At 45.3% G+C, this 27,498-nt stretch overlaps 1 protein-coding gene and 1 non-coding gene across 5 annotated transcripts in view; both read right to left on the bottom strand.

Annotated features, from left to right (window-relative positions):
- The window catches only part of PTPN11 (protein tyrosine phosphatase non-receptor type 11), a 93,175-nt gene that overhangs the window by 51,413 nt on the left and 14,264 nt on the right, over positions 1 to 27,498 (bottom strand). For 2 of the 4 annotated variants that reach the window (XM_008272268.4, XM_008272270.4), the window contains exons 2-3: positions 11,064 to 11,186; positions 2,168 to 2,362 (exon numbers count right to left, since the gene is read on the bottom strand). In XM_008272268.4, the coding sequence (XP_008270490.1) occupies positions 2,168 to 2,362; positions 11,064 to 11,186 (318 nt within the window). The remainder of the gene's footprint in view (positions 1 to 2,167; positions 2,363 to 11,063; positions 11,187 to 27,498) is intronic. The other 2 variants (XM_008272269.4, XM_051826560.2) reach the window with 1 other exon arrangement.
- LOC127484776 (small nucleolar RNA SNORA26) lies at positions 26,279 to 26,399 on the bottom strand. Its single transcript, XR_007911986.2, has one exon. It is a non-coding gene; the product is annotated as a small nucleolar RNA SNORA26 (small nucleolar RNA).

Below are 27,498 nucleotides of genomic sequence, written 5' to 3'. Positions count from 1 at the left end.
CCGCCTTGCGGCGCCGGCACACCGGGTTCTAGTCCCGGTTGGGGCGCCGGATTCTGTCCCGGTTGCCCCTCTTCCAGGCCAGCTCTCTGCTGTGGCCAGGGAGTGCAGTGGAGGATGGCCCAGGTGCTTGGGCCCTGCACCCCATGGGAGACCAGGAGAAGCACCTGGCTCCTGCCATCGGATCAGCGCGGTGCGCCGGCCGCGGCGGCCATTGGAGGGTGAACCAACGGCAAAGGAAGACCTTTCTCTCTGTCTCTCTCTCACTGTCCACTCTGCCTGTCAAAAAATAAAAAAATAAATAAATAAATAAAATTAAAAAAAGAAGAGGAGCAGCCGGGACCAGAATCGGCGCCCTTATGGGATGCTGGCGCTTCAGGCCAGGGCGTTAACCTGCTGGGCCACAGTACCGGCCCCAAATCTCTCATTTTTTAAAAACGCAATTTGCCCTTTTTGATTGCCCACTCTTAAAAGACCAATTTTTCTATCATAGCCACATAAGGAAGTTCTAATAAAACACTGCAGGGGCAGGCATTTGGCAGAGCAGTAGGAACACCACTTGGCACAGCAGTAGGAACACCACTTGGCACAGCAATAGGAACACCACTTGGGATGCCTGCACCCATATCAAAGTATCCGGGTCTGAGTCCTAGCTCCACTTCAATTCCACCTTCCTGCTAATGCACACCCTGGGAGGCAGTCGGTGATCACTCAAGAAGTGGAGTCTCGGGGCTGGCCTGAAGCGCCGGCATCCCATAAGGGCACCGGTTAGAGACCTGGCTGCTCTACTTCCAATCCAGCTCTCTGCTATGGCCTGGGAAAGCAGCAGAAAATGGCCCAAGTCCTTGGGTCCCGGCACCCATGTAGGAGACAAGGAAGAAGCTTCTGGCTCCTGGCTTCGGATGGGCACAGCTCTGGCCATTGTGTCCAATTGGGGAGTGAACCATCAGATGGAGGACTCTCTCTCTCTCTCTCTCTCTCTGCTTCTCCTTCTCTCTCTGTGTAACTCTGATTTTCAAATAAATAAATAAAACTTTAAAAAAAATGTGAATTCTCACATCCCATACTCAGAGTCATCAATTAATACATTTAAGTCCGAATGGACCCAAAAATCTAGAGGCTTAACCAGCAGGCCACAGAGTCCTGACGTAGGCCGCCAAAGGTCACTCAAGGACAGACTTTGAGCTAACACTGCTCTAAGTTGTTGTGGGAAGCATCGTCACATAGCCACGTAGGCAGTGGGCCTTTTCCCTCAGGACCTCAGTAGGAAAGCAAGCATGACTGAGGCGGGTTATGCTAACCGTCCATCACTAAAGGAAAGGTCTCTGAGTTCTTTCTCATCCACACTCAACTGGAAAGAGTGCAGCGTAGAAACGAACTGCAGAGCTGGCCGACAGCCTCTGCATGGAAGCTGCAGGGGGAGTCAGAAACAAATTATTGGCACATGAACAGCACTGATGTAATGATGTAAAGCTGGAAAAAAAAAAAAAAACCCACACCTGCCGATACAGACAGACAAACCTCAGTAGCAGACCCTGCACCTGTGCTGAATCAGAGGCGGCCGGGGATGCAGAAACCCAGTACGAGACGTGCAAGTCGGCCAGGCCCCAGCTTGCATCACTTGGTTCCCACACCAGGGGAAGATCTCCAACATAATGCAGTTCCCGTTAAATAAGGGCCCTCCCACATTCGTGAATATAACATGAAAAGAACGGATGACAAAGCTGGCCCTCCAAGTTCTCTCTGCCTTTCCACTTCCAGGCTTCAACTGACATCTGCTGGTGGACTGCTGAGTAACTACTGGTCAGGAGCCGCCCAGAGAGCTGTTGCAATCCTGGTGTCTCCATTACCATTTGTCTTCCTCTCAATACCCTCAAAGGTTTTCAACTGAAGTGCAACAAAGCTTAGAAGTACTGCAGGTGCCACGTATGTACAGGAACAGCGTGAGACCCCGCAAAGTGAGTCCAAGGAACGCTTTATCAAGCTTCTGCAAGGCAAGGCCAATCTGAGAATAACTTGATACTACTCTTCTTACTTTAGTAACATTTTCACTGAGAAACAGACACCAGCTTTGGAGTCGGTAAGTCACACACAACTCACCACACTGCACTTGCATGACACGCATGGCACAGGAGTGACACAGAGTCTGTGTCCCAAAAACGTCACTGACCGTTCAGAGGTAGGATCTGCACAGTTCAGAGGGTACTTGAGCTCAATCACATCTCCATTCTTCTCCTTCAGCTGCCCATGGTGTTCCATGTAATACTGAACCAGCTCAGCCAAAGTGGCAAACTTCTCCCCTCCATAGAGGTCATAATAATCACCAGTGTTCTGAATCTTGATGTGGGTGACAGCTCCATTTCTTCTAAAATAGTCCATTGGAAAGGAAGGGAGAAACAAAGAGTTAGACTAGTAAAAACATATCTCACGTTCAATATCAGACTTCACCCAAATGTTGAGATGAACCCAAGGAAAGAATGGATTTCCTCCTTCGCTGTAACAAATGCAATGGGCAAAATGGCCACACAGTCCACTGTCTCCATATGAAAGGCTTTGCTCTTTAGTTTCTGTACCTTGTAAATCTTCTACTTCGAATGATCGACCTATCAAAGTGACAATAATTATTCTCATCAGTATTCAAGGACACACTACAGTAACAAATCTACCTGTTTCGTTCCTCAAACTCATGCCAACATTCAAATCCCAAAACCTTCTTATGTTAATGGTTAACAGATCAGTGGTTCATGGATCAAGGATGGAGGTTAGATTCAGTTTGTATCAGAGGATGGGCCTTTGGAAAGCAACTGAATTAGATTGGGTTACGCTGCTAGGGTGGAGCCCGTGGTTCAACCACGGCAGCTTAAAAAGAGATTCAACTAAGAGGGTAGAAGAAAGGCCTTTGTCTCTGTGCTTCCTGGGTCACCACACAACTTCTGTCACCCACCATTCACATCACACACCAGACCAAAGGAGCAACCAATCTTGACCTGTGAATCTTCAAACTGTAAGCCAAAATAAGCCTTCTATCTTCCCCAGAAGTTATTTTCAGTATATCAGGTAAAGCAGCTAAAAGTTGACTAATACAAGACCCAAGTATTTTACTAAAAATTATTTAGCATCAAAGCACTTATACGGGACCAACACTGTGGCACAGTAGGTTAATCCTCCACCTGCAGTGCCAGCATCCCATAGGGGCTCCAGTTCAAGTCCCAACTGCTCCTCTTCCAATCCAGCTCTCTGCTATGGCCTGGGAAAGCACTGGAAGATGGCCTAAGTGCCTGGTCCCCTGCATCTGCGTGGGAGACCTGGAAGAAGCTCCTAGCTCCCAATTTGGGATCAGCTCAGCTCTGGCCATTGCAGCCATTTGGGGAGTGAATCAGTGAATGGAAGACCTTTGTCTCTCCCTCTCACTGTCTGTAACAATACCACTCAAATAAATAAACTTTTGAAAATCTAAAAAAAAAAAAAAAACACTTACACAAGAATGTCTGTCTCAAAAAAAGACAAGCATCTTGGTGCAGCAGTTAAGCCACCACTTGGGAAGCATGTATTCCACATCAGAGTACCTGGATTCAGGTTCTGCCTCCACTTCCAATCCAACTTCCTGCTCATATGCACCCTGGGAGGCAGCAGGCAATGACTCAAATTCTTGGGTCCCTGTCACCTATGTGGGAGACCCAGATTGAGTTCCTGGTTCCTGGCTTTGGCCTGGCCCAGCCCAGTTGTTGTGGGCATTTGGGGAGTGAATCGGTAGATGGAAGATCTCTGTCTGTCTGTCTCTCCCTCTCTCTGTCACCCTGCCTTTCAAATAAATAAATAAATAAATCATTTTTTTAAAAATACAGGCTCAATGGCCGGCGTCGTGGCTCAATAGGCTAACCCTCCGCCTGCGGCGCCGGCACTCCGGGTTCTAGTCCCGGTTGGGGCATCGGATTCTGTCCCGGTTGCTCCTCTCTTCCAGGCCAGCTCTCTGCTGTGGCCAGGGAGTGCAGTGGAGGATGGCCCAAGTGCTTGGGCCCTGCACCCCATGGGAGACCAGGAGAAGCACCTGGCTCCTGCCTTTGGATCAGCACAGCGCCAGCCTCAGCGGCCATTGGAGGGTGAACCAACGGCAAAGGAAGACCTTTCTCTCTGTCTCTCTCTCTCTCATTGTCCACTCTGCCTGTAAAAAAAAAAAAAAAAAATACAGGCTCATGGGATCACCGTTGTGGTACTAGCCTGCAGTGCCAGCATCCCATATAGGCAATGGTTCAAGTCCCAGCTGCTCCACTTCCGACCCATCTCCCTGCTAATGCACCTGGGAAAGCAGCAGAAGATGGCCCAAGTCTTTAGGCCCCTGCACCAATGTGGAAACTTCGAAGAACCTCCTGGTTCCTGGCTTTGGATGGTCTCAGCTCCGGCCTTTGTGGCCATTTGGGGGGTGAATCAGCAGCTGGAAGACTTTTTCTCTTCCTCTCTCTCTCTCTCTCTCTCTCTCTCTCTCTCTCTCCAACTGTGCCTTTCAAATAAATAAAATAAATATTTTTTAAAAACTAAAATAAATCTTTAAAAAAAAAAACCTCAAGATTCAGGATAGCAATAACAGTAGGTTAAGCCGGCCTTCCGGGACACCAGCATCCCATATTAGAGTGCCAGTGTAAGTCCTTGCTGCTCTACTTCTGATCCAGCTCCCTTCTAGTGTACCTGGGAAGGTAGCAGATGACCCAAGGACTTAGATCCCTTGCCACCCACATGGGAGAACTGAGGATTGAATTCTTGGTGCCTGGAATCAGCCTGGTCCAGCCCTGACCATCACAGCCATTTGGGAAGTGAATCAGCAGATGGAAGGTATCTCTCTCTCTCTCTCTCTCTTTCTCTCTCTCTTTCTCTGTCTCTTCCTCTCTGTGTGTAACTATGCCTTTCAAATAAATAAAATTTTTTTAAAATTTTAAAATACAGGCTCACTAAAAATATTATATAAAATTACCCTCAGTCTTTTTTATGTAAAGTGTATATAAAACATAAATCAATTTTGTGTTTATAGACTTAGGAACCATCCCCAAGATATCTCATTACATATATATATATATATATATAATTCCTATATATATATATTCCAATATATATATTCCAAATATATATATATTCCTATATATAGATATATATTCCAAAAAATGCAAAAATCTGAAACACTTCTCATCTCAAGTATTTTGGAAAAGAGATCTTCATGTGTGTGTGTTTGTATGTGTGTGTCAGAAGTAAGATTTTATTAATTCAAGGTACCAAATAAATATCAAATGTAAGTGAAACAAAAACAGACAAGAATTAACCTTAACTCATTCATTTCCAAATTGATGGAGGTTGACTGAATTATTTACCAATGTGATGGTGATTCTAAATTTTTACAATTCTTAGTATTACTACAGAGACAATTTTGACCATTAAGAGAATGTTTATGATCAACAATTCCACTACTGAGCATACATTCATACAAAAGAAATGGATAAGAGACATTCAACCCGTATCACATATATGGAAAGGGAACACGTGGAGGTCTGGCAGGCTCACTCAAAGCACTGGTTCTGAGAGCGTTCACCAGAGATTACAGATAGCCTTTCCACTTCTGAAAGGAATTTCAGGTTCAATCATAAGATAAGTGAAAATTAAAATTTCCCAAGATCCCACTTCTCGCCTCACAGATTAGTGACTGATAATGAAAAGCTTGCACAGCGGTCCAACCACTATGGAGAATCTGGAAAAACCCGTACTTCACTCCAGTCCCAGTCATCTCTCTCACTCCCACGAATTCACTCTGTAGAAACATTTCCAAGAGCACAAGAGAACATGTGCAAGCAGTTATTACATTCTTTGAGGCACTATATATCATTTTCAAATATCTGACACAACTAAATTCCCATCTGTTGGTGATTATATACAGACCTGAAATATTCACACAATAGAGTGCTATGCAGCTGATTAGAGATGAGATCACTGAAAGAATTCTTTAAATGAAAAAAAAAGCAAACTACTAAGAAATACAGTCAATATTCAGCTTCATGTGTACAAGTAAAAGGAAAATAATTGGGGACTGGCACTGTGGCACAGTGGGTTAATGCCCTGGCCTGAAGCACCGGCATCCCATATGGGCGCCAGTTTGAGACCTGGCTGCTCCACTTCTGATCCAGCTCTCTGCTGTGGCCCAGGAGGGCAGTAGAAGATGGCCCCCAAGTGCTTGGGCCCCTGAATCCACATGGGAGACCGGGAAGAAGCTCCTGGCTCCTGGCTTTGGATCAGCGCAACTCCGGCCGTTGCGGCCATCTGGGGAGTGAACCAGCAGATAGAAGACCTCCCTCTCTCCCTCTCTCTCTCTCGGCCTCTCCTTTCTCTGTGTACCTCTGACTTTCAATAAATAAATCTTAAAAAAAAAAAAAGGAAAATATTTTAAAAAAAAAACTCATATTTGCTTAGTTCCTTTTGCAAGAGACACAGAAGGATGAATCAGACTAGCAGAAACGACTACCTCCAAGGACAGATGGAGAGAGTGTGCAAGGAATAGAGACAAGAATGAGATCCTGGGGCTGGCGCTGTGGTGTAGCGGGTAGAGCTGCCGCCTGCAGTGTCTCATATGGGCACCGGTTCAAGTCTCAGCTGCTCCACTTCCCATCCAGCTCTCTGCTGTGGCCTGGGAAAGCAGTGGAAGATGGCCCAAGTCCTTGGGTCCCTGCAACCACATGGGAGACCTGGAAGAAGCTCCTGGCTTCGGATAGGTGCAGCTTCGGATCGGCGCAACTCCAGCTGTGTGGTCAATTGAGGAGTGAATCATCAGATGGAAGACCTCTCTCTCTCTTTCTCTCTCTCTCTCTCTCTCTCTCTCTGCCTCTGCCTTTCAAATAACCCTTTAAAAAATTAAAATTTTAAAGTATTTATTTATTTATTTGAAAGAAATAGAGGGAGAGACAGTGGGTTACTGCCCTAGCCTAAAGCACCGGCATCCCATATGGGCGCTGGTTCGAGACCCGGCTGCTCCATTTTCGATCCAACTCTCTGCTGTGGCCTGGGAAAGCAGAAGATGGCCCAAGTCCTTGGGCCCCTGCACCCGCGTGGGAGACCCGGAGGAAGCTCCTGGCTCCAGATCGGCACAGCTCCAGTCGTTGCAGCCAATTGGGGATTGAACCATCGGATGGAAGACCTCTCTCTCTCTTTGTCTCTCTCTGCCTCTCCTCTCTCTGTGTAATTCTGACTTGCAAATAAATAATCTTTTCAAAAATAAAATAAAATAAATAAATCTTAAAAAAAAAAGTGAGATCTTTCAAAACACACTTTTTTGGGACTGGCATTGTGGTACACCGGGTAAAGCTGCCGCCTGCAACACTAGTAGCTCACATGAACACTGGTTCATGTCCCAGCTGTTCTATTTCTGGTCCTGCTCTTTGTTAACAACCTGGGGAAAGCAACAGAAATGGCCCAAGTGCTTGGGTCCCTGCACCCATGTGGGAGACCTGGATGGAATTCCAGGCTTTCGGCTTCGGCATGGCTCAGCTCTGGCTGTTGCAGCCACTTGAGGAGTGAACCAGTGGATGGAAGGTCTGTGTGTGTGTGTGTGTGTGAATATGTGTGTGTGTGTGCAAACAGAAAGAAATGAATCTGTGAGGTAAGTTCATAACTACACAAAAAATTAATTCCAGCAACTTTTGAATGTCTACACTTAGAAGGATGTAGTATAAAAACAAAAGGACTCTAGAGGAATCTTGTACTTAACAAATCTGTAATTAGAAATGACAGTGGCCGGCGCTGCGGCTCACTAGGCTAATCCTCCACCTAGCGGCGCCGGCACACCGGGTTCTAGTCCCGGTCGGGGCGCCGGATTCTGTCCCGGTTGCCCCTCTTCCAGGCCAGCACTCTGCTGTGGCCCGGGAAGGCAGTGGAGGATGGCCCAGGTGCTTGGGCCCTGCACCCCATGGGAGACCAGGAGAAGCACCTGGTTCCTGCCTTCGGATCGGCGCTGTGCACCGGCCGCAGCGCACCAGCCACGGCAGCCATTGGAGGGTGAACCAACGGCAAAAGGAGGACCTTTCTCTCTGTCTCTCTCTCTCACTATCCACTCTGCCTGTCAAAAAGAAAAAAAAAAAAAAAAAAAAAAGAAATGACAGTGATGATCCTGGCTTCAGATCGGTGCAGCGCGCCAGGCTTGGCGGCCATGTGGGGGGTGAACCAATGGAAAAAGGAAGACCTTTCTGTGTCTCTCTCTCTCTCTCTCACTAACTCTGCCTGTCAAATTAAAAAAAAAAAAAAAAAAAAAAGATAGTGGTGAATGGAGTGAGGATGGTAAGTAGGTACAGAGTAAAGTTGGATAGCTTGAATATGCATAATATTCCATGGCACAGTAGGATAGCTGTAGTGGACAACAATTAATTATAAATTACAAAATAGCTAACAGAGGATTTGTAATATTCCCAACACAAAGAAATGGTAGATATCTGAGGTAATGGATAAGCCAATTACCCTGCTCTGATCATTTCATATTGTATCCCTGCACTGAAATGCCACACTGTATCACAAAAATATGTTCACTTATTATATGTCGATTAAAATTTAAAGTACACATTTAAAAATAAATGATAGTGGGGTCAGTGCTGTGGCACAGCAGGTAAAGCCATTGCCTGCAGTGCTGGCATCCCATGTGGGCACCAGTTTGAGTCCTGGCTGCTCCACTTCCAATCCAGCTCTCTGCTATGGCCTGGGAAAACAAAAGATGTCCCAAGTCTTTGGGCCCCTGTACCATATGGGAGACCCAGAAGTTCCTGGCTCCTGGCTTCAGATTGGCTCAGCTCTAGCCATTTGAGGAGTGGATGGAATAGCTCTCTCTTTCCCTCTCTCTGGCCCTGCCTCTCTGTAACTCTGCCTTTCAAATAAATAAATCTTTTTTAAAAAAGAAAGAAATGACAGTAGTATAGCAATTCTGAAACTAGTTTGTATTCGAAGTTTGGGCAAACATGGCCACCTATGGATGCTGCTGGAAATCAGAGCTTGCTTGCTTTTTTTTTTTTTCTTTAAGATTTATTTATTTGTTTGAAAGGCAGAGTTACAAAGAGAAAGGGAGAGATCTTCCACCTGCTGGTTCACGCCCCCAGTGCCTGCAACAGCATGGCCTGGGCTAGGCCAAAGCCAAGAGCCAGGAATTCCATCTGGGTCTCCCACATGGTGCAGGGACTCAAGTACTTGGGCAATCACCTGCTGTTTCTCAGGTTGCACATTAGCAGGAAACTGGTTCTTTTAAAGGGCAGCGTATCAGGCACTCTGACCTGAGATGTGGGTGTCCCACGCTGCAATTTAACCTACCACAATGCCTATCAGTAGGGTTCTCTTCATAGGAGAATGTGGGGAGCAACCCGGACTAGACTAAGTTACTGGAATTAGGACTTATTCTATGCATCTGCTCTCCCACAATATGGCGCTGGGAGAGAAGAAAACAGCTTCTACACAGCTGCCTCCAGTTCAGCCAATAAACTGTAGGACTTGCTCCTGATTGGAGGAGAGCAGCGTACTCGGCGTGTGGGCAGCCGAGTTAGGATTGGCGGAGGAGGACTATAAGGGAGGAGAGAGACGGCATGCACCAGGAACATCTAAGGGGAACATCTAAGGGAACACCTGTGCAGCCCCCGAGAGAGCCAGCCGGCGGTGTGCCGCTCCCCTGCGGAAGTGGGGAATGTGGCCAGGGGGAACCGCCCTTCCACGGAGGTGGAAGGGACAGTAGCCAACCCGGGAAGAACCAGCAGCAAACCCGGGGAGGGCCGAGCAGATGAAAGAACAGCGCAGGGTTTAGTGTCGCTCCTCCACGAAGAGGGGGAGCGACAGGAGAAGGCAGATACAAATATGGAATGGGGAAGATAAGGGCACTGGGTTTAACTGGAACTAGCAGTAAAACTACTTGGTGTTAAATATCTATATACTTATTTCCCAGTTTTTCCACAATAAGGGTCTAGAAGCAAGAACACCCCAGGGGCAGCCACAGCGCGCCGGCTGCAGCGGCCATTGGGGGATGAACCAACGGAAATGGAAGACCTTTCTCTCTGTCTCTCTCTCTCACTGTCTACTCTGCCTGTCAAAAACAAAAAACAAAAAACAAACAAACAAAAAAAAACTAAAACTAACAGAAAATAACTGAATATCCATCACCAGGAGACCATCCCAATAAACGGAGATGGTCACATCTTTTGACTGTTACACAACCATGAAAGTTAATTCCATCTGCACGTATGAGTACAGAATTTTAAAAAGTGGTAAGAGGCAGTTATAAAATGAATGAAGCAATTTATGTGATTTTTGAAAACATACAAACCAACGTCATATAAGGATACTTTAAAGGTGGTGGAAAACACAGATGAATGATAAAAGTTGACTTTGGTGTAAAATTACGTTCATAACCCAAGCAGTATTATTATCATACATATCATCCATGAGCTTTTTGAAGATCCCTCCTATGCACAAATTTCAAAAAAAAATTTGCTATAAAATAAATGTATCTTGTAATTCCATTATGGGTAAACTTCTCTAAGTCCTCCGGCGTCATTCCTGCACAACGAAAATGTGGTACAAGAATAGAAACGTGGTCAGAAAGGCCCCGCGCCAGCCCCTTGGTGGTGGTTTCCTCTGGGGAAAGAGGGAGGGGAAGGGGACTGGGCAGGGGAGCAAAGGGGCCACAACTTCCTGTCGTGTTTTATTTCCTGGCAAAGGAAGTGATCTGAAGGACCCCTTGGAAAGTATTCCCCATGAAGGAACCAACGGCAAGGAAAGGAAAAATGCAGGAACCAGGAGCAAGCACGGGGGCCTTCAGAACCTGACGGGTCTGTCCAACTCCTCCTCAGTGGGCAACTCGGCTGGCCAGGCCGGGGCAGGGGGAGATGCTCACCACCCACCCCTTCCACTGAATTCCCCAGCTTCTCACTCCCAGGAGGCCGTCCCACAAGCCCTGTGAGCCTGGGGCCCCCGCTTTCCAACTCTAAGCAAGGGAAGCAAGTTGTACACCTGTGGTGTTACCAGTTCCTACCTGGAAAACACTCCCAGCATCATCTCTTCCTTCCACTTACCTGACAGAAAGTGTGAAGTCTCCAGGGTTACTTTTACTGGGCCTTGCCAAAAAACTGCCATCAACTCCTCTTGTCAACAGTAGGTTTTCTGCCTCCACACCAGTGATATTTGGGTGAAACCATCTGGAAAGAGGGAAAAAGACAGAAAGCAATAAAGCACAAAGAACTCAAAGCACTGCTTCCCACACCCCATGAGTGGGTGGGGTAGAGGACAGAAACACAAAGCAAGAGCTTGCCTGCCCCACCCCTCCTTCTCCTTGGTCGCCACCCCTCCCTGCCTTCTGGGTAGGCGCCTGGTACCCTGGAAGCACTGTGGGATGAACTGGGAGGATAGACAGTACTCTGGCAGGCCCGACCCAAAAAGACAGCCCATATGGTCAGGAAATTGAGTCCGCTAAATGAGACAGAGCAAATAAGTCAATAAACCAACTTCTTAGCTTCTCGATGTTGGAGAAGATACAAGTACGGAAATGGAGAAAACCAGAGTAAATTTTGTGGTGTTAGACTGGAATTGGAAGTATCAATGCAAACTCTAATTTTGAACATACATATGGAGATAGATATCTGGACACAGAAATTCAAACGCATGATTCTGTGTATGTGTGTGTGTGTTTATGAAGACACATCCACACCTTTCTTAGTGCTCCTTCACAAGGGGCTTAGAAAAAATGACATCCTTATAGCAATCAACACACCTAACACCTTCAACGTGGTGTCTAACAATGATTTTCCAATATAAGGAACTGGGCTCCTTGGATAAATGGCCAATTCCCTCCACTTCCAATCCAACTTGCTGCTAATGGGCACCCTAAGAGGTAGTAGGTACCTGGGTCCCTGCCATGCAGGCGGGAGACCCGGAAGGAGTTCCTGACTCCTGGCTGCAGGTCATTGCAAGCACTTGTAGAATAAAATAGCAGATGGAAGATCTTTCTTTCTCTCTGGCTCTCCTTGTCTGTCATTCTGCCTTTCAAATAAATAAATATTAAAGCTTTAAAAAAAACACAAGCAAGAATGATTAAGTCCATCATGAGTGGCATTCACTTCAAAGGTGTCCTCTCTAGTTTCCAGTAAAAGTCCCTTCCTGGACCCCGAAAGTTACTAAGATTTGTATTAAGACAGTAATTTCTAAAGCTCAATTATCCTGGATCTTTACAGACTACTTCAATACTCTTAAATACTCCCACGAACATAAGTCAACATTAAATGTAGAGTCCTGGTACGGACAATCAAGTGAACTTTAAAGAAACTTCCTCATCAAATATTGGCCTGATCAAAGTGTTGTACAACAGGGAAGGAGAGGGAGAAGGCAAGGGTGAAGAGCTGTCACAAGCCCTATTCCAAGAACCAGGACAGCCTCCCAGCACATGGTCAGAATCTCCTGCCCCAACAGAACTGAGCTCTGCCACTTGCTAGCTCTGTGACCTAGGCAAGGGTTTCTTCTTCTTCTTCTTAAGATTCATTTATTTATTAGAAAGAGTTACAGAGAGAGGGAGAGAGATGGAGAGAGATCTTCCATCTGCTACTTTACTCCAGATGGCCACAACGGCCAGGGCTGGACCAAGCCAAAGTCAGGAGCTATACCCAGGTCTCCCACATGCATGGCAGGGACCCAAACACTTGGGCCATCTTCCACTGCTTTCCCAGGCCATTAGCAGGGAGCTGAATTGGAAGTGGAGCAGCTGGGACACAAACCAGCACCCATATGGGATGCCAGCATCACAGGTGGCGGCTTCACCTGCCACACTGTAACACAGTCCCCTGAGCAAGTTATTTCATCTCTCCCCACCTCATATCCCTCGTCTGCAAAATGGAGGCAGTAACTCTTAAGCTCGTTTTAAGAATAAACTGAGGCCAGCGCCACGGCTCAATAGGCTAATCCTCCACCTAGCGGCGCCGGCACACCAGGTTCTAGTCCCGGTCGGGGCGCCAGATTCTGTCCCGGTTGCCCCTCTTCCAGGCCAGCTCTCTGCTGTGGCCCGGGAGTGCAGTGGAGGATGGCCCAAGTGCTTGGGTCCTGCACCCCATGGGAGATCAGGAGAAGCACCTGGCTCCTAGCTTCGGATCAGCATGGTGCGCCGTTTGCAGCGGCCACTGGAGGGTGAACCAATGGTAAAAGGAAGACCTTTCTCTCTCTCTCTCTCTCTCTCACTGTCCACTCTGCCTGTCAAAAAATTTTTAAAAAATTAAAAAAAAAAAAAGAATAAGCTGAGAGGGGGCTGGTGCTGTGGCGTAGCAGGTAGAGCCACTGACTGTAGTCCTGGCTGCTCCACTTCTGATCCAGCTCTCTGCTATGGCCTGGGAAAGCACAGAAGATGCCCAAGTCCTTGGGCCCCGGCACCCCCATGGGAGACCCACAGCTCCGGCTGTTGTAGCCATCTGGGGAGTGAACCAGAGGATGGAAGACCTCTCTCTCTCTCTTTCTGCCTCTGCCTCTCTGTAGCTCTTTCAAATAAATAAATATATCTTTAAAAAAAAAGAATAAACTGAGAGGAGCCAGCACTGTGATGTAGTAGGCTAAGCCCTTCCTGCAGCACCAGCTTCCCATATTGCACCAGTTCTTGTCCTGGCTGCTCCACTTTCAAACCAGCTCCCTGCTAATGGCCTGGGAAGGCAGTGGAAGATAGCTCAAGTACTTGGGCCCCTGCACCCAGATGGGAGACCCAGAAGAAGCTCCTGACTCCTGGCTTCGGATTGATGCAACTCTAGCCATCGTGGTCATTTGGGAAGTGAACCAGAGGATGGAAGACCTCTCTCTGTCTCTTCCTCTCTCTGTTTGTAACTCTGCCTCTCAAATAAATAAATCTTAAAAAAAAAAAAAGGGTAAACCGAAAAGTCACACATTCAGAAAAAGGAATGAAGGGATGGGCATTTGTCACAGTGATTAAGTTGCCTCTTTCAATGCCCACTTCCCCACATCAGAGTGCCTGGTTACAGTCCTGGCCACTCTGTTTATGAATCAGCTTCCTGCCAATGTACACCCTGGGAGGCAGCGGGTGACCACTCAAGCACCTGGATCAATACCACCCACATGGGAGACCCAGAGAGACCCAGCTCCTGATGCAGCCTGGCCTAGCTCTGTTGTGAGCAATGGGGAGTGAACCTCAGATGGAAGATGTGTGTTTGTGTGTGTGTGTATGTGTACATGTGTGTACGTGTGTGTATGAGACTCTAGCTTTCAAATAAACTCAAAATAATTTTTTAAAAATTTTTATAAAGGAACAAAATACTGCTTCATGTAGTAACACAGATCAGCCTCAAAACCATAATGCCACATGAAAGACCAGACACAAAAGGCCACACATCATATGCCACGTGAAAGACCAGACACAAGAGGCCACACATCATATGATTCCATTGATATGAAATGCTCGAAACAGACAAATCCACAGAGACCCCAAGGATATCAGCACTTACTTATGGTGGGGGAGGGAAGGGTGGGATCAAGATAGCTAATAGGGAGAGCTTTCTTTCTGAGATGATGAAAACATCCTAAAATTGTGGGGATCGTCACAAATATGAATGTACTGTTTGTTAACCACTGGATTTTACAGTTAAAATGGGTGAATTGTATGGTACAGAAACCGCATCTCAGTGAAGCTCTCTGAGAATATCTACGACTTAAAAGAAAAAGAGTATCTGAGATAATGAAAGAGAAGCACTCACTGGATTCACTCACTCGACCAACACCGAGCGAGCACACAGCACAGGAAGACGTCCTGCACTGAGGACCGGGCAGTCAGTAAAATGCACTTCCTGACCTCCTGAAGCAGGGGACAGGAGACAGGGTCTGGCGCTGGGACACAGCAGGTTAAGTCACCACGCGCAACACCTCACCACAAATACGAACACTTCTTTTTTTTTTTTTTTTTTTTTTTTTGAGATTTTAAAAAGCAAGATTTATTACAGTCAAAGACCTCCAGCCAGAACAGGATGGAGGGAGACTTCCAACTTCCAAGAGAGGAAAAGACCCAAAGGGTCCCACGGCACTGGGGTTTTTAAGTACAATTTTGAGGAAAAAAACCTGACAATCAGACTGACATTCAGTTATGAGGCAGGGACCTGATTTACCCTCCTTCATCCTCTCTGGCTTGCTATAAGCAAGTTCTGGCTGCTCCACTTCTGATCGAGCTTCCTGTTAATGCGAATACTTGGGCCATTTCTGCTGCTTTCCCAGGCACATTAGCAAGCAGCTGCATTGTAAGCAATACAGCCAGGACTCAAACTAGCACTCATGTGGGATGCCAGTGTCACAAGTGGTGGCTTAACCCACTGCACTGTGACACCAGCCCCAAGAAAAAAAGTTTCTTAAATACAGAGGTAATAGGCAAATAAAGTGTCAGATGGTGATAAACGAAGAGGAACAAAGCATGACGGGCACAGCAGATGCGCAGGGAAAGTGAGGTGGCTGGGAAGGCCTCAGTGATAGGGCAATATCTGACCAGAGACCCAGGAGGGCTGAGGCAGTGACATGCAGATGCCAGGAGAGGAGCTGCCCTGGAACAGGGAGGAGCAAGGTCAAGGGCACGGGGGCCAATATTCGATGTGCTCAAGTATGCAAGGGGCCAGTGACACCAGAGCACTGGAAACAAGCAACAGAGGAGCAGGAGATGAAGCCAGTGAGGTAATGGAAGGCCAGGTCATGCAGCCATGATCTCAGAGACCCTGTAAAAACTCCAGTCTTTATTTCTTTGAAATGGGAAAAGACTGGAGGGTTTTAGGCAGAGGAGCAACATTATCTGATTTATGGTTTTTGTTTTTTATTTTCAATTAGTTTTTAACATTCAATATACTTGGTACTTTTTTTTTTTTTTTTTTTGACAGGAAGAGTTAGTGAGAGAGACAGAGAGAAAGGTCTTCCTTTTTCCGTTGGTTCACCCCCCAAGTGGCTGCTATAGCCAGCGTGTTGCGGCTGGTGCGCTACGCTGATCTGAAGCCAGGAGCCAGGTGCTTCCTCCTGGTCTCCCATGCGGGTGCAGGGACCCAAGCACTTGGGCCATCCTCCACTGCACTCCCGGGCCACAGCAGAGAGCTGGACTGGAAGAGGGGCAACTGGGACTAGAACCCGGCACCCCAACCGGGACTAGAACCCGGGGTGCTGGCACCGCAGGAGGAGGATTAGCCTATTGAGCCGCAGCGCCAGCCGGTAGATACAATTCTAATATAATCATATTCCCTCTCTCCCTCCCCCTCCCTGATTTTTGTTTTATTTTGTTTTGATTTTTAGATTTTATTTATTTGAGAGGCAGAGAGGAAGACAGAGAGAAAGGTCTTCCACCTGCTGGTTTACTTTGCAAATGGCCACAATGGCCAGAGCTAAGCCGATCCAAAGCCAGGAGCCAAGAGCTTCTTCTGGGTCTTCCTTGTGGGTGCAAGGGCCCAAGTACGTGGGACATCCTCTGATGTTTACCCAGGCCATAAGCAAAGAGCTGGATAGGAAGAGGAGCAGCCAGGACATGAACCAGCGTCATATGGGATGCCGGCACCACAGGCGGACACTTAGGCTATTATGCCACAGCGTCAGCCCCTCTGATTTGTTTTTTTATTTGTTTGTTTGTTTGCTTGCTTAAATTTTATTTATTATTTATTTGAGAGGTAAAGTTACAGACAATGAGAGGCAGAGACAGGGAGAAAGATCTTCCATCTTCTGGTCACTCCCCAAAAGGGCCCGAAAAGGCCAGCACTGGGCTAATCCAAAGCAAGGAGCCAGGAGCTTCTTCCGGGTCTCCCACACAGGTGCAGGGGTCCAAGCGCTTGGGCCATCTTCTACTGCTTTCCCAGGTCATAGCAGAGAGCTGGATTGGAAGTGAAGCAGCTGCGACAAGAACCGGTGCCCATATGGGATGCTGGCACTGAAGGCAGAGGATTAATCTACTGCGCGATGATGCCGGCCCCCCCTGATTTTTTAAATGATCCTTCAAGTTACTGTGTAAGAACACAGACAGAAAAGCATCCAGATCAGTCAAAACACCCCCACTGGGCAAGAAATGATGACGCCAAGTACCCAGGCAGCAGCAATAAGAAAGGTGCGAAGCAGCTGCACTAGAAATATTTTAAGGGTTGTCAACAGGATTTGCTAATGAATTATATAAAATGGCAAAGACAAGAGGGAAGAAGAATAACTCCCAGGCTTTTGGCTAGGCAACTAGAAGATAGAAAGTTCTGTATAAAGGGATGCAGAAAAGGTAGAGAGAGGAAAACCGGATGTGTGGGAATCAGTACATGTGAAACCTGAGCTGCTTAGTAGTCATCTGAGCACCTAGTACACATGGAGCTCTAATGTTAGGTACGTGCTGATAATGCCGATGCTGATACTGCCAATCATAACAGGATTGCATTCGAACAGTAACAGTGGGGTGGACCCTGTGCAGACCTTAAGCCCCTGCCTGGATGCCCACATCTCATACTGGAGTATCTGTTTCAAGTTCTGGCTGTTCCACTTCTACTCCAGCTTCCTGCTAACTAGTGTCTTAGGAGGTAGTAGATGATGGCTCAAGTACTTGGATCCCTGCCACTCAAGTGGGAAGCCCGGATGGAGTTCCAAATTCCTGGTGCCTGCCTGGCCTAGCCCAGGCTGTCGTGGGCATTTAAAGAGTAAACCAACAGATAGTCTTTCTCTTTCTCTCTCTCCCTCTCTCTCTCAACCCCCCCCCAAATAAAAATAAACATTTAAAAATAACCAGAACAGCTGTGAAGACCTAGCCTTTGTTTCTGTTAGACTGCTTTTCAGTTCTATAATGAGTATCTTAAGTACTGTAGAAAAGATGCCACTTCTTCCTTTAAGGCTGTTTTGTAATATATACAAGGACTGGAATTGTGTTTTTTAAAGAAAAGCATTCAAGTATGACAATATACTATCTGTGTTTTCACCATCCAAACATAAATAAATAAATAACCAGGAAATGGAAGAATCCAGATGTAGTATGACTTCAACATTCCTAGTTTACATTAAATGAAATTTATTTTTAATTTTTCTTACAGCATCTCATTAGAGCTTTGGGAGAAATCTAAATGTCACTCTGACTAACTGATTGGCCTAAGAAAAAAAATCACAAGGCTCAGATCAAATGAATAAAATATTAGTTTGCTTTTTGTTCCATCTGAGAGCTTGTCAGAAGATGAAGACAGACTCTCGCCCTGGGAAACATCGACCACAATTCACGCAATACTTGTCATACCCTACTTCCGCATTCAGTATCATTTCTTCAATCATCTAATTATCAGGAGGAAAAAAATCGCCTTTGTCCTCGGCTTCTTTGATCTGTGGTTCCCATCTAGGTGCTTAGAGCTGTAGGGAATCAAAAAGGAATAAAAGGGCTTCCAGCTACTTATAATTTTTCAAAAGGTATAATGGAACTCTCATATTAACCCTCAATTTGTCTACCCACATAAACTAATTAAAATGTCAAATCTCTTCTGCTTTTGACTGCAAAACAATTCTGTTACCTTGGTATGGCAGTCAGAAGCTGAATGCCAAATATGGCTTCTACCCATAGGGGAAGGAAATGGAAAAACAGATTATTTTATAATACAGGTTTGGAAACCAAGTCTTTCAGAATAATAGGTCTATGGTTTAAAAACAAAAAGAGGTACAGACATTTGCCATATCAGTTCAGATGCTACTAGGGATGCACACATACCATATTAGAATGTCTGGGTTTGCTACCTGGCCCTGTTTTCAATTCTAGCTTCCTGCTAATTCATACCCTTGAATTAGCAGGTGATAGCTCAAGTAGTTGAGTCTCTGCCACCCACACAGTAGACTGGAAATGAATTCATGATTTCTGGCTTCAGTCACTGTGGACATTTGGAGAGTGAATCAGTAGACAAGAGCACTCTCTTACTCTGTCTCCCCCTTAAAAATTAATTTAATTAAATGAAAGCAAAATTGTAACTGCACTCCACCCCCAGTTTGACGGAATATCACTAGTATGTGGTGACAACACTTATAGGGGCAGGAGCTAGAACTCTGGTCACAGATAACCTTGGTTTGACTTTCAGCTCTATGTGACCCTGAACTAGTTGTTTAACTTCTATGTTAAGTAATCCATAAACTAAGGATAGTACAAGGTACGTTTTTAGCACAGCAGTTAAGACTCCACTTGGAACCCCACATGGCTTATCAAGGTGCCTAGTTCAAATCCTAGCTCTGAGGCCAGCATAGAGGCCTAGCGGGTAAAGCCACTATCTGTGACAGCAGCATCCCACTAGGGTGCTGGTTCAAGTCCTGGCTGTTCTACTTCCCATCCAGCTCCCTATAAATGGCCTGGGAAAGAGCAGCAGAAAATCGCCTAAGTATTTGGGCCCCTGCCACCCACATGGGAAACCAAAACGAAGCTCCTGGCTCCTGGCTTTGGCCTTGCTCAGCCATGGGCATTGTAGCCACTTGGAGAGCAAACCAGCAGATGCAAGACCTCTCTCTCTCTCTCTCTATGTAACTCTTTCAAATAAATAAGAAAATCTTAAAAAAAAAAAAAAATCCTAGCTGCACTTGCGATCCAGCTTCCTGCTAATACACACCCACAGAAGGCAGCAGGTACCTGTCCCCCTGCCATTCACATGGGAGATCCAGACTGAGTTACACGTGGCTTCAGCCTGGCCCAGCCCTAGCTAATGTGAGCACCTGGGGAGTACATAAGCAGATGAGAGATTTCTCTCTACCTCTCAGTCTTTCAAATTGTAAATAAAATGGGGGGAAATGAGGATAGTAATAGCATCTATGTCATAGGATTGTCGGGAGGATGAGTTTATATTTATAAAGTGTCTAGAACAGGGCCTATGTTTCCCAGAAGCCAAGAACAATGCAGACTGCTTAAATCCACATTTCCCCACAGATCCTTCAAAAACAATACAGAACTTTAAAAAAAAATCAAATATACAAAAAACACACAGTCAAAAGAAGAAACCAGGGAATGATCAAACTTCTAAAGTACCACAGGAAAAAAAGAAAATATGCCAAATCTCAGTAAATGATCTCTCTTCCTCCTACTACAAGCCTTTGTGCCAAACAAGGGCATTTTGAGAAAAATCTTACACAGCAGAAGAGACGGGAGCAGGCCTAAAACTCCACCACAATTTCCAGAAAGAACGTGTGAAAGCAGGGCGGCGCTGTGGCGGAGCGGGCAAAGCCGCGGCCTGCAGTGCCAGCATCCCATGTGAGCGCTGGGTCGAGTCCCAGCTGCTCCACTTCCAATCCAGCTCTCTGCAACGGCCTGGGAAAGCAGTAGAGGATGCCCCAAGTCCTTGGGCCCCTGCACCCACGTTGGAGATCTGGAAGAAGCTCCCGGCTCCAGGCTTCAGATCAGCACAGCACCAGCCATTGCAGCCATTTGGGGAGTGAACCAGCAGATGGAATATCTGTCTGTCTCTCTCTCTCTCCCCCTCTGCCTCTGCCTCTCTGTACCTCTGCCTTTCAAATAAATAAATATATCTTTAAAAAGAAAAATACTGATACCAATGCCAGATAAAGACAGAGCAAAAAGAAACAAGAGACCAATGGTACAAAGGAACATTGATGCAAAAGTTATCAACAGAATGTTAGAAACAGAATCCAACACCACATGTAGAAAGTAACACACCACAACCTAACCATATAGTTAGGCCCATATCTCACATATAAAAGAATAAATCCTAAATGGATTAGAAATTTTAAGGGGTCAGCACTGTGGCGTAGGGGGTAAAACACCACCATCAGTGCCAGCATCTCATATGGGCACTAGAGTCCTGGCTGCTCTACTTCTAATCCAGCTCCCTGCTAACGCACCTGGGAAAGCAGTGGAAGATGGCCCAAGTCTTTGGGTCCCTGTACCCACATGGGAAACCTGGAAGAAGCTCCTGGCTCCTGGCTTCGGACTGGCCCGGGTCCAGCCATTGCTGCCATTTGGGGAGTGAACCAGAGGATGGAAGACCTTTCTCTCTCTGCCTCTGCCTCTCCCTCTCTGTAAGTCTTTCAAGTAAGATTAAAAAAAAAATTTTTTAAACAAAAAGAAAAAAAAGAAATTTTAAATGTAAAAAATGAAACCATACAAGGACAAGCATTGTGATAAAGTGCTGGTATGAGTCCACTTCTAATCCAGATTCCTGTGTATGTGCCTGGGAAGACAGCACATGACGGCCCGAGTACTCGAGTCCCTGCCACCCACTTGGGAGAGCTGGATGGAGTTACTGGCTCCTGGCCTCAGCCTGGCCCAGCCCTGGTTGCTGTGGCCACTGGGGAAGTGAACCAGCAAAGGAAGGTCCTTCTGTATGTCTCTCCATCTCTGTCACTCTGCCTTTCAAATAAATAAATAAATCTTATCTCCTTCAATTCTTTTGTTTTTTGTTTGTTTTTTTGTTTTGTTTTGTTTTGTTTTTAAGAAACAGTCACTGAATGGTAAAACCTCAAAGACAGTTCTCACCTCCAAATCAAGAGTCTGTCCACAAACCATTCATTCTCTGGGAACCAAGATACTGAAACGCAACTTCTGTAGAGGGAACAATGGACAGCCCAGTCCTTCTCCCTACGTTCAGGGCTACTCTCAACCTAAAACCTTCACGTGTAAGAGCAATGCACCTCCAGAGGTCGAAAAACGGCCGTGTTATTGAACCTGGATGTATGTTAGGCTCTCCTACTGTTTAGTCATCTTTTTCAATCTGCAAGTCTAAAACCTATCCAAAGGGAGAAATAAAAGAAAAATGAGTCTGCAAAACACGTTTTAACAACCTCATTTGGAGCATGTTCTCATCACTGAAGCTGGCTATGGAGCCAAAGCACTGTTAGGAATCCCAGCATGCTACAACTTCATCTCTCTGTCTCAATCTCTTTATCTGTAAGATGAGGGGAAAAATATTGTCTACTTCTTAGGATGTGAAAATTAGTAAGTTAACACTTGAAAAACAGCCTTAGAACTATTATAGTTTGTTTGCTTACTGTTAATCTCATTCAACATATACAATGATTCTTTTTTCTTTATTTCTTCTTACTTTATTTGGAAAGCAGCGAAAGGAAGCAAGAGAGGGAGATAGAGAGATAGTATCTCCCATCCACCGGTTCATTCCCCAAATGCCTGCCACAGCTGGGGGGGCCAGGCTGAAGCCAGGAACTGGGAACTCAGTGTAGGTCTCCCACGTGGGTGGCAGGGACTCAGGCACCTGAGCCATCATCCCTCGCCTCCTGCAGTACCTATCAGCAGGAAGCTAAAATCCTAAGTGCATCTGGGATTTGAACCTAAGCACTCCGATATATAAGATGCAGGCATCTTAACCACTGTGCCAAATGCCTGCCCCCAAAGATTCCTGACTACAATCTCCATGCCATGGATTGTACCTTTCCTCAATACAAAATTATTCTAGTATTAAATAACTTAATATTCTTTATTTTGAATTCCACTTAGCCTGATGTAATTGGTACCACTCAAATCCTTTTTGCTCATGTTTGTTTAAATCTGTCATTCTTTCTGTGCCAATCAGATTAGTCTAATTTCACCTGATTCAGCCACTGAGTGAGAAGGTTTAATCCATTACTACTGACACCTTATGTTAAGTTTCATATCTGCCAACTGTTCTGAACTTTCAAGTTTTGTTTTGTGTTTTGCTACTTGACTACTTTGGCGATTAGAAAGTACACACTCTAATTTTTTTTTAATATTTATTTATTTATTTGAAAGGCAGAGGGAGAGACAGAGAGATCTTCCACCTATCAGTTCATTCCCCTAAATGACTGCAACAGCAAGATCTGGGGCAGGATAAGCCCGGAGCCTGGAACTCCAACCTGATCTCCCACATGGGTGGCAGAGTCCCAAGTACTTGGGTCATCTTCCACTACCTTCCCAGGTGCTTTAGCAGGAAGCTGGATTGGAAGTGGAGCAGCCAGGACTTGAACTGGCACCCACAGGGGATGCCAGCAACACAGGTGGCTGCTTAACCCACTGCACAATGTCAGCCTCTCTATTTTTTATTTATGAAGATTATTATACTTTAGTATTTTAAAAAATATCCTTAAGCCTAAATGATGGAGTTCCTGAGGGGGAAAGTTTTTGTCATCTCCATGGACGGCGAGGACTCCTCTGGGGATGGTCGCTCCCATCACCCTACCCCGTTAGCCTTCACCAAGCGTCACACTGCAGACTCTGCACCTGCTTCCTGGCAAACATGAGTTACCCGGCAGCAGCCTCCATAAGCCACCTGCTAATCTGCTCCCTTACCATCACCGCTGTTATCTACTTTCCTTTTTAAAAATAGGTCCTAGAAGAATTCCTCACATTGTGCTTCACCACACCACTGTGGTGGCAGCCTCAAGTACACCATTAACCATGTCCATCGAGATCTTTGTATTTGGTTGTCCTGTTTTTCACTCCCACTTAATCTTTACTTAGCCAGTCATTTCAGGTTCTGATTTTTGAGTCAATTTCTTTTTAAATCTTGCTGAGAACACAAGTATAAACTTCCTAAAATTGTTTTAATCCACTTATTAGAACAGTGCAGGCAGCTATGAGAGCCAAAGAAAAGCTCAAGGTTCCTTTGGACTAGTGGCTGAACTGGTCAGAAGGAACTGAATAAGCAATGTCTTGATCTTTTTACAAATTTTTAAAAATCTATTTCACTTGAGGCCAGCCCTGTGGCATAGGAGGTAAAGCTGCCGCCTGCAGTGCCAGCATCTCATATGGGCGCCGGTTGGAGTCCCGGCTGCTCCACTTCTGACCCAGCTCTCTGTTATGGCCTGGGAAAGCAATAGAAGATGGCCTAAGTGCCTGGTGCGCTGCACCCGAATGGGAGACCTGGAAGAAGCTCCTGTCTTCGGATTGGCTCAGCTCTGGCCATTGCGGCCATTTGGGGAGTGAACCAATGGATGGAAGATCTCTCTCTCTCTCTCTCTCTCTCTCTCTCTGCCTTTCAAATAAACAAATCTTAGGGAGAGAAAAAAAGGAAATAATGTGCTTTGCCAATATATATGCTTTTAAAATTTTGACAAATACTGCCAAACTATCTTCAAGAGAAGGCTATAAATTGCATGAGAAATCCCCATCTCTCTTCACTTTTGTCAATACTATGTATAACCAAACTTTTTCATCTTTGTTAATGGAAAATGATACATTTCAAGTCTACATTTCTTTGTGAGATCAAGTACTTTTTCATGTTTTCAAGCCACCTGTTTTTCCTTTTTATGAGTTGTCAGTTTTTTATTGCTCATTTTCTATAAAATTTATTTTTATTTGTAGAAGTTCTTGATTTAACCAGAAAATTATCCTTTAGCATATGTGTGGCAAATATTTGTCTCAAGTTTTTTTCCCCCTTTTTACCTGTGGGTTTTTTTCCTATAGCAGTTCATCGTGCCATGGTAAAATTTATCAGATTTTTCCATTATGACGTCTGTCGTGCACTGGAAACAAATTAATGCATGCAAAATGCTTAGCACAGAGCCAGCCCCAAGAGTTTCACCTTTGGAACCCAGAGTTTAGTTTTCAACCAGAAAATACTTAGAATGAAGTCATAAGTTTTCACAAGGCTTTACAGGGTGTGGCCTTTACTTGACTCTCATGCTCCAACGATCTCTCCGATTTCCTCAGACGTGCCACACCTGACCTTGCACCTGTTTTTCCCTCTGGGTCCTCACAGGCAGTTCCCTTAGCCCACCTTCTCAATACATCATGCTTCTCCTGGGTGACACACAACAAAGTGTCTAATAACATGTTTCTACAATGTTTCCACTGGGTAAAATACAACACAGTATCTAATAACACATTTCTATCATGTTTCCACTGGGTGATGCAGTGTTGAATCATTGATTTCCTTTAAAAAAAAACGTTTTATTTGAAAGGCATACACAGAAAAGAGATCTTCCATCTGCTGTTTCACTCCCAAACCCACGTAACACCCAAGGCTTGGCCAAGCCAAAACAGCAGTGCAGAATTCAGTCTGGGCCTCCCAAGTGGACTGTAGGGTCCCACCTGCAGGAACCATGGGGCACATCAGCAGAAAGCTGGGAGTGGGAGACAAAGCTGGAACTCCAACCCAGGCACTCTGATTTGTGGGACACAGGCAGCACCGTAACTGCCATGCCAAATGCCAGGCCCCAAACCACACATCTCTACGATGTTTCCCTTAATGACACACAACATCTGACCATACTTTTCTACAATTGCCTGTCAGAAGCTAGATTGGCAGGTCCCTGGGGCAGAGGAGGTGCTTAAGTCTTCTCCAGTGTATCCATATCACCCCCCCAGCTCTTTTTTTTTTTTAAGATTGATTGATTTATTGATTGATTTGAGAGGCAGAGTTACAGACAGAGAGAGTGAGATCTTCCATCTGTTGGTTCACTCCCCAAATGGCAGCAATGACCAAAGCCAGGAGCTGCTTCTGGGTCTCCCACATGGATGCAGGGCCCAAGCACTTGGGTCATCTTCTACTGTTTTCCCAGGTCATAGCAGAGAGCTGGATAAGAAGAGGAGCAACCGGGACTTGAATTGGCACCCATATGGGTTGCTGGTACTTTTGCCCACTACACCACAGCACCGGCCCCTCCAGCTCCTTACTGGACCAAAAATGTTTATTATTTCTAGTATACAGTTACTTCTTATGCAATTTGTGGTGCTGAAGCCCCATTTTTCCCTGTCTATATGCCAATGCAGTGATATTAACAAGAATTTATAAGGTTGATTATTAGTGCACCTGTGCATATAAACCAAAACCATGCACCAAAGCCTCCCATGCATTTGAAAATAAATTTTGTTATTTTAACACCAGTGGAAAGAACCGTGAGGGCCAACATTGTGGCATAGTGGGTTAAGTCACCACCTGCAAAGCTGGCATCCCATATGTGCACCAGTTTGGGTCCCAGCTGCTCCACTTCCAATCCAGCTTCCTATTAATGCACCTGGGAAAACAGCAGAAGATGGCCCAAGTACTTGGACCTCTGCACCCATGTGGGAGACCCAGATGGAACTCACCACTGGTAACTGTGGTAATAAACACACACTTGAGAAAACAGCTACTGCAGGTGCTTTCTACACGGTAACAAGCTAAACTAAATCTCACAGCGCAGCACACTAGACACACCATCTAAAGCATATTTATGCTAATAGAAATGGCAAGTTCTATCAGGCTGATAGTAGAGGGAAAGAACCAAAATCAGAAACATCTCTACAGACGTTGGCAACCATCCTACCAGGGTCACAGCAGGTAGATTATAAACTGGTTTAATGCTCTGTTTAATTTATGAGAAGAAATGTAATTTTTTTTCCAGCTGTGACTCCAGACAGGATTCAAAGATGAGCTGACAACCTCTTCTCTGGGTTTGATGCAGACTTACTTTCCCCTTCTGTGCTAGCCTCTTAAAGCATTCTGTCAGCTCTAAAAGGGCACAGCAAAGGGTGAAACATAATTTTTCTACCAACTGCATTTAACAACAACAACAAAAACTCATACATTCTGGGGCTTTTTTCTCTCCAATAAAGGCAACAATCATACATATTTTAAAGAAACACATGCACGTTTATTGGCTGACATGGTTGTGTTTTTCTAAACATTAAATGTGCTCAACTATTATATCATCAAAAACAAGAAATATTAGCTTATTATTCCCTTCCTAATTACTCACAATGAAAAAAAAAAGTGAGACTAAGGCACAGTTCTGTTTTCTCAACACGCAATCTAATTTGAAAAGAAGTGTTTCAAAACATATAATACATTCTCTCTGTTTTAAGCTACTGCTATAACTTAAGAAGCTGAAATACCACATTAAAAGTTTCTGACATGCAATTAGCAAACAACACAGTAAGGACTGGATAAGGGAAGAATCACCAACAGATGCTGAACTGAGGGAGCAACTGAGAGGAGCAGGATATACGGGACTGGGGACGTAAACTATTCCTGTCTCAGTCACTTTTTAGTGACAAAGGACAAAACTGACAGTTATACAATGCAATTATCCATTGGAGAAACATTATAATGTATAATTATACATTACACATGTATCATTGTATATTATACATAGTAATGATACACTGGAGAAACATCACAATGTATATAGCTTTTTGAAAGCTTTCTTTCTTTTTTGAAAAGGAAAGAGAGAAAGAGAGAGAAAGAGAGAGAGAGAGAGAGAGAGAAAGAGAAAGGGAAAGCTCTTCTATCCACTGGTTCATTCCTTAAACACTTGCAATAACCAGCATTGGGCCGGGCTGACACCAGCAGACCAGAACTCCACCTGGGTCTCCCACGTGAATGGCACAGACAACCAACACCTGCTGCCTCCCAGGGTGTGTATTAGCAGGAAGCTGGGATTAGAAGAGGAGCCAGACTCAAAACCAGACATTTCCAATACAGGATGCAGGTACCCCAAGTGGCACCTCACCTGTTTGTTTGTTTGTTTTTTAAGATTTGTTTTATGTATTTGAAAGGTAGAGTTACAGAATGGGGAGGGGAGACAGAAAGAAAGGGAGGGAACAAGGGAGGAGAAGAGAGA

The sequence above is a fragment of the Oryctolagus cuniculus genome, chromosome 21 (assembly GCF_964237555.1).
Source record: "Oryctolagus cuniculus chromosome 21, mOryCun1.1, whole genome shotgun sequence".
Classification (NCBI taxonomy): Eukaryota; Metazoa; Chordata; class Mammalia; order Lagomorpha; family Leporidae; genus Oryctolagus; species Oryctolagus cuniculus.
This window is presented reverse-complemented; position numbering and strand designations above follow the sequence as displayed.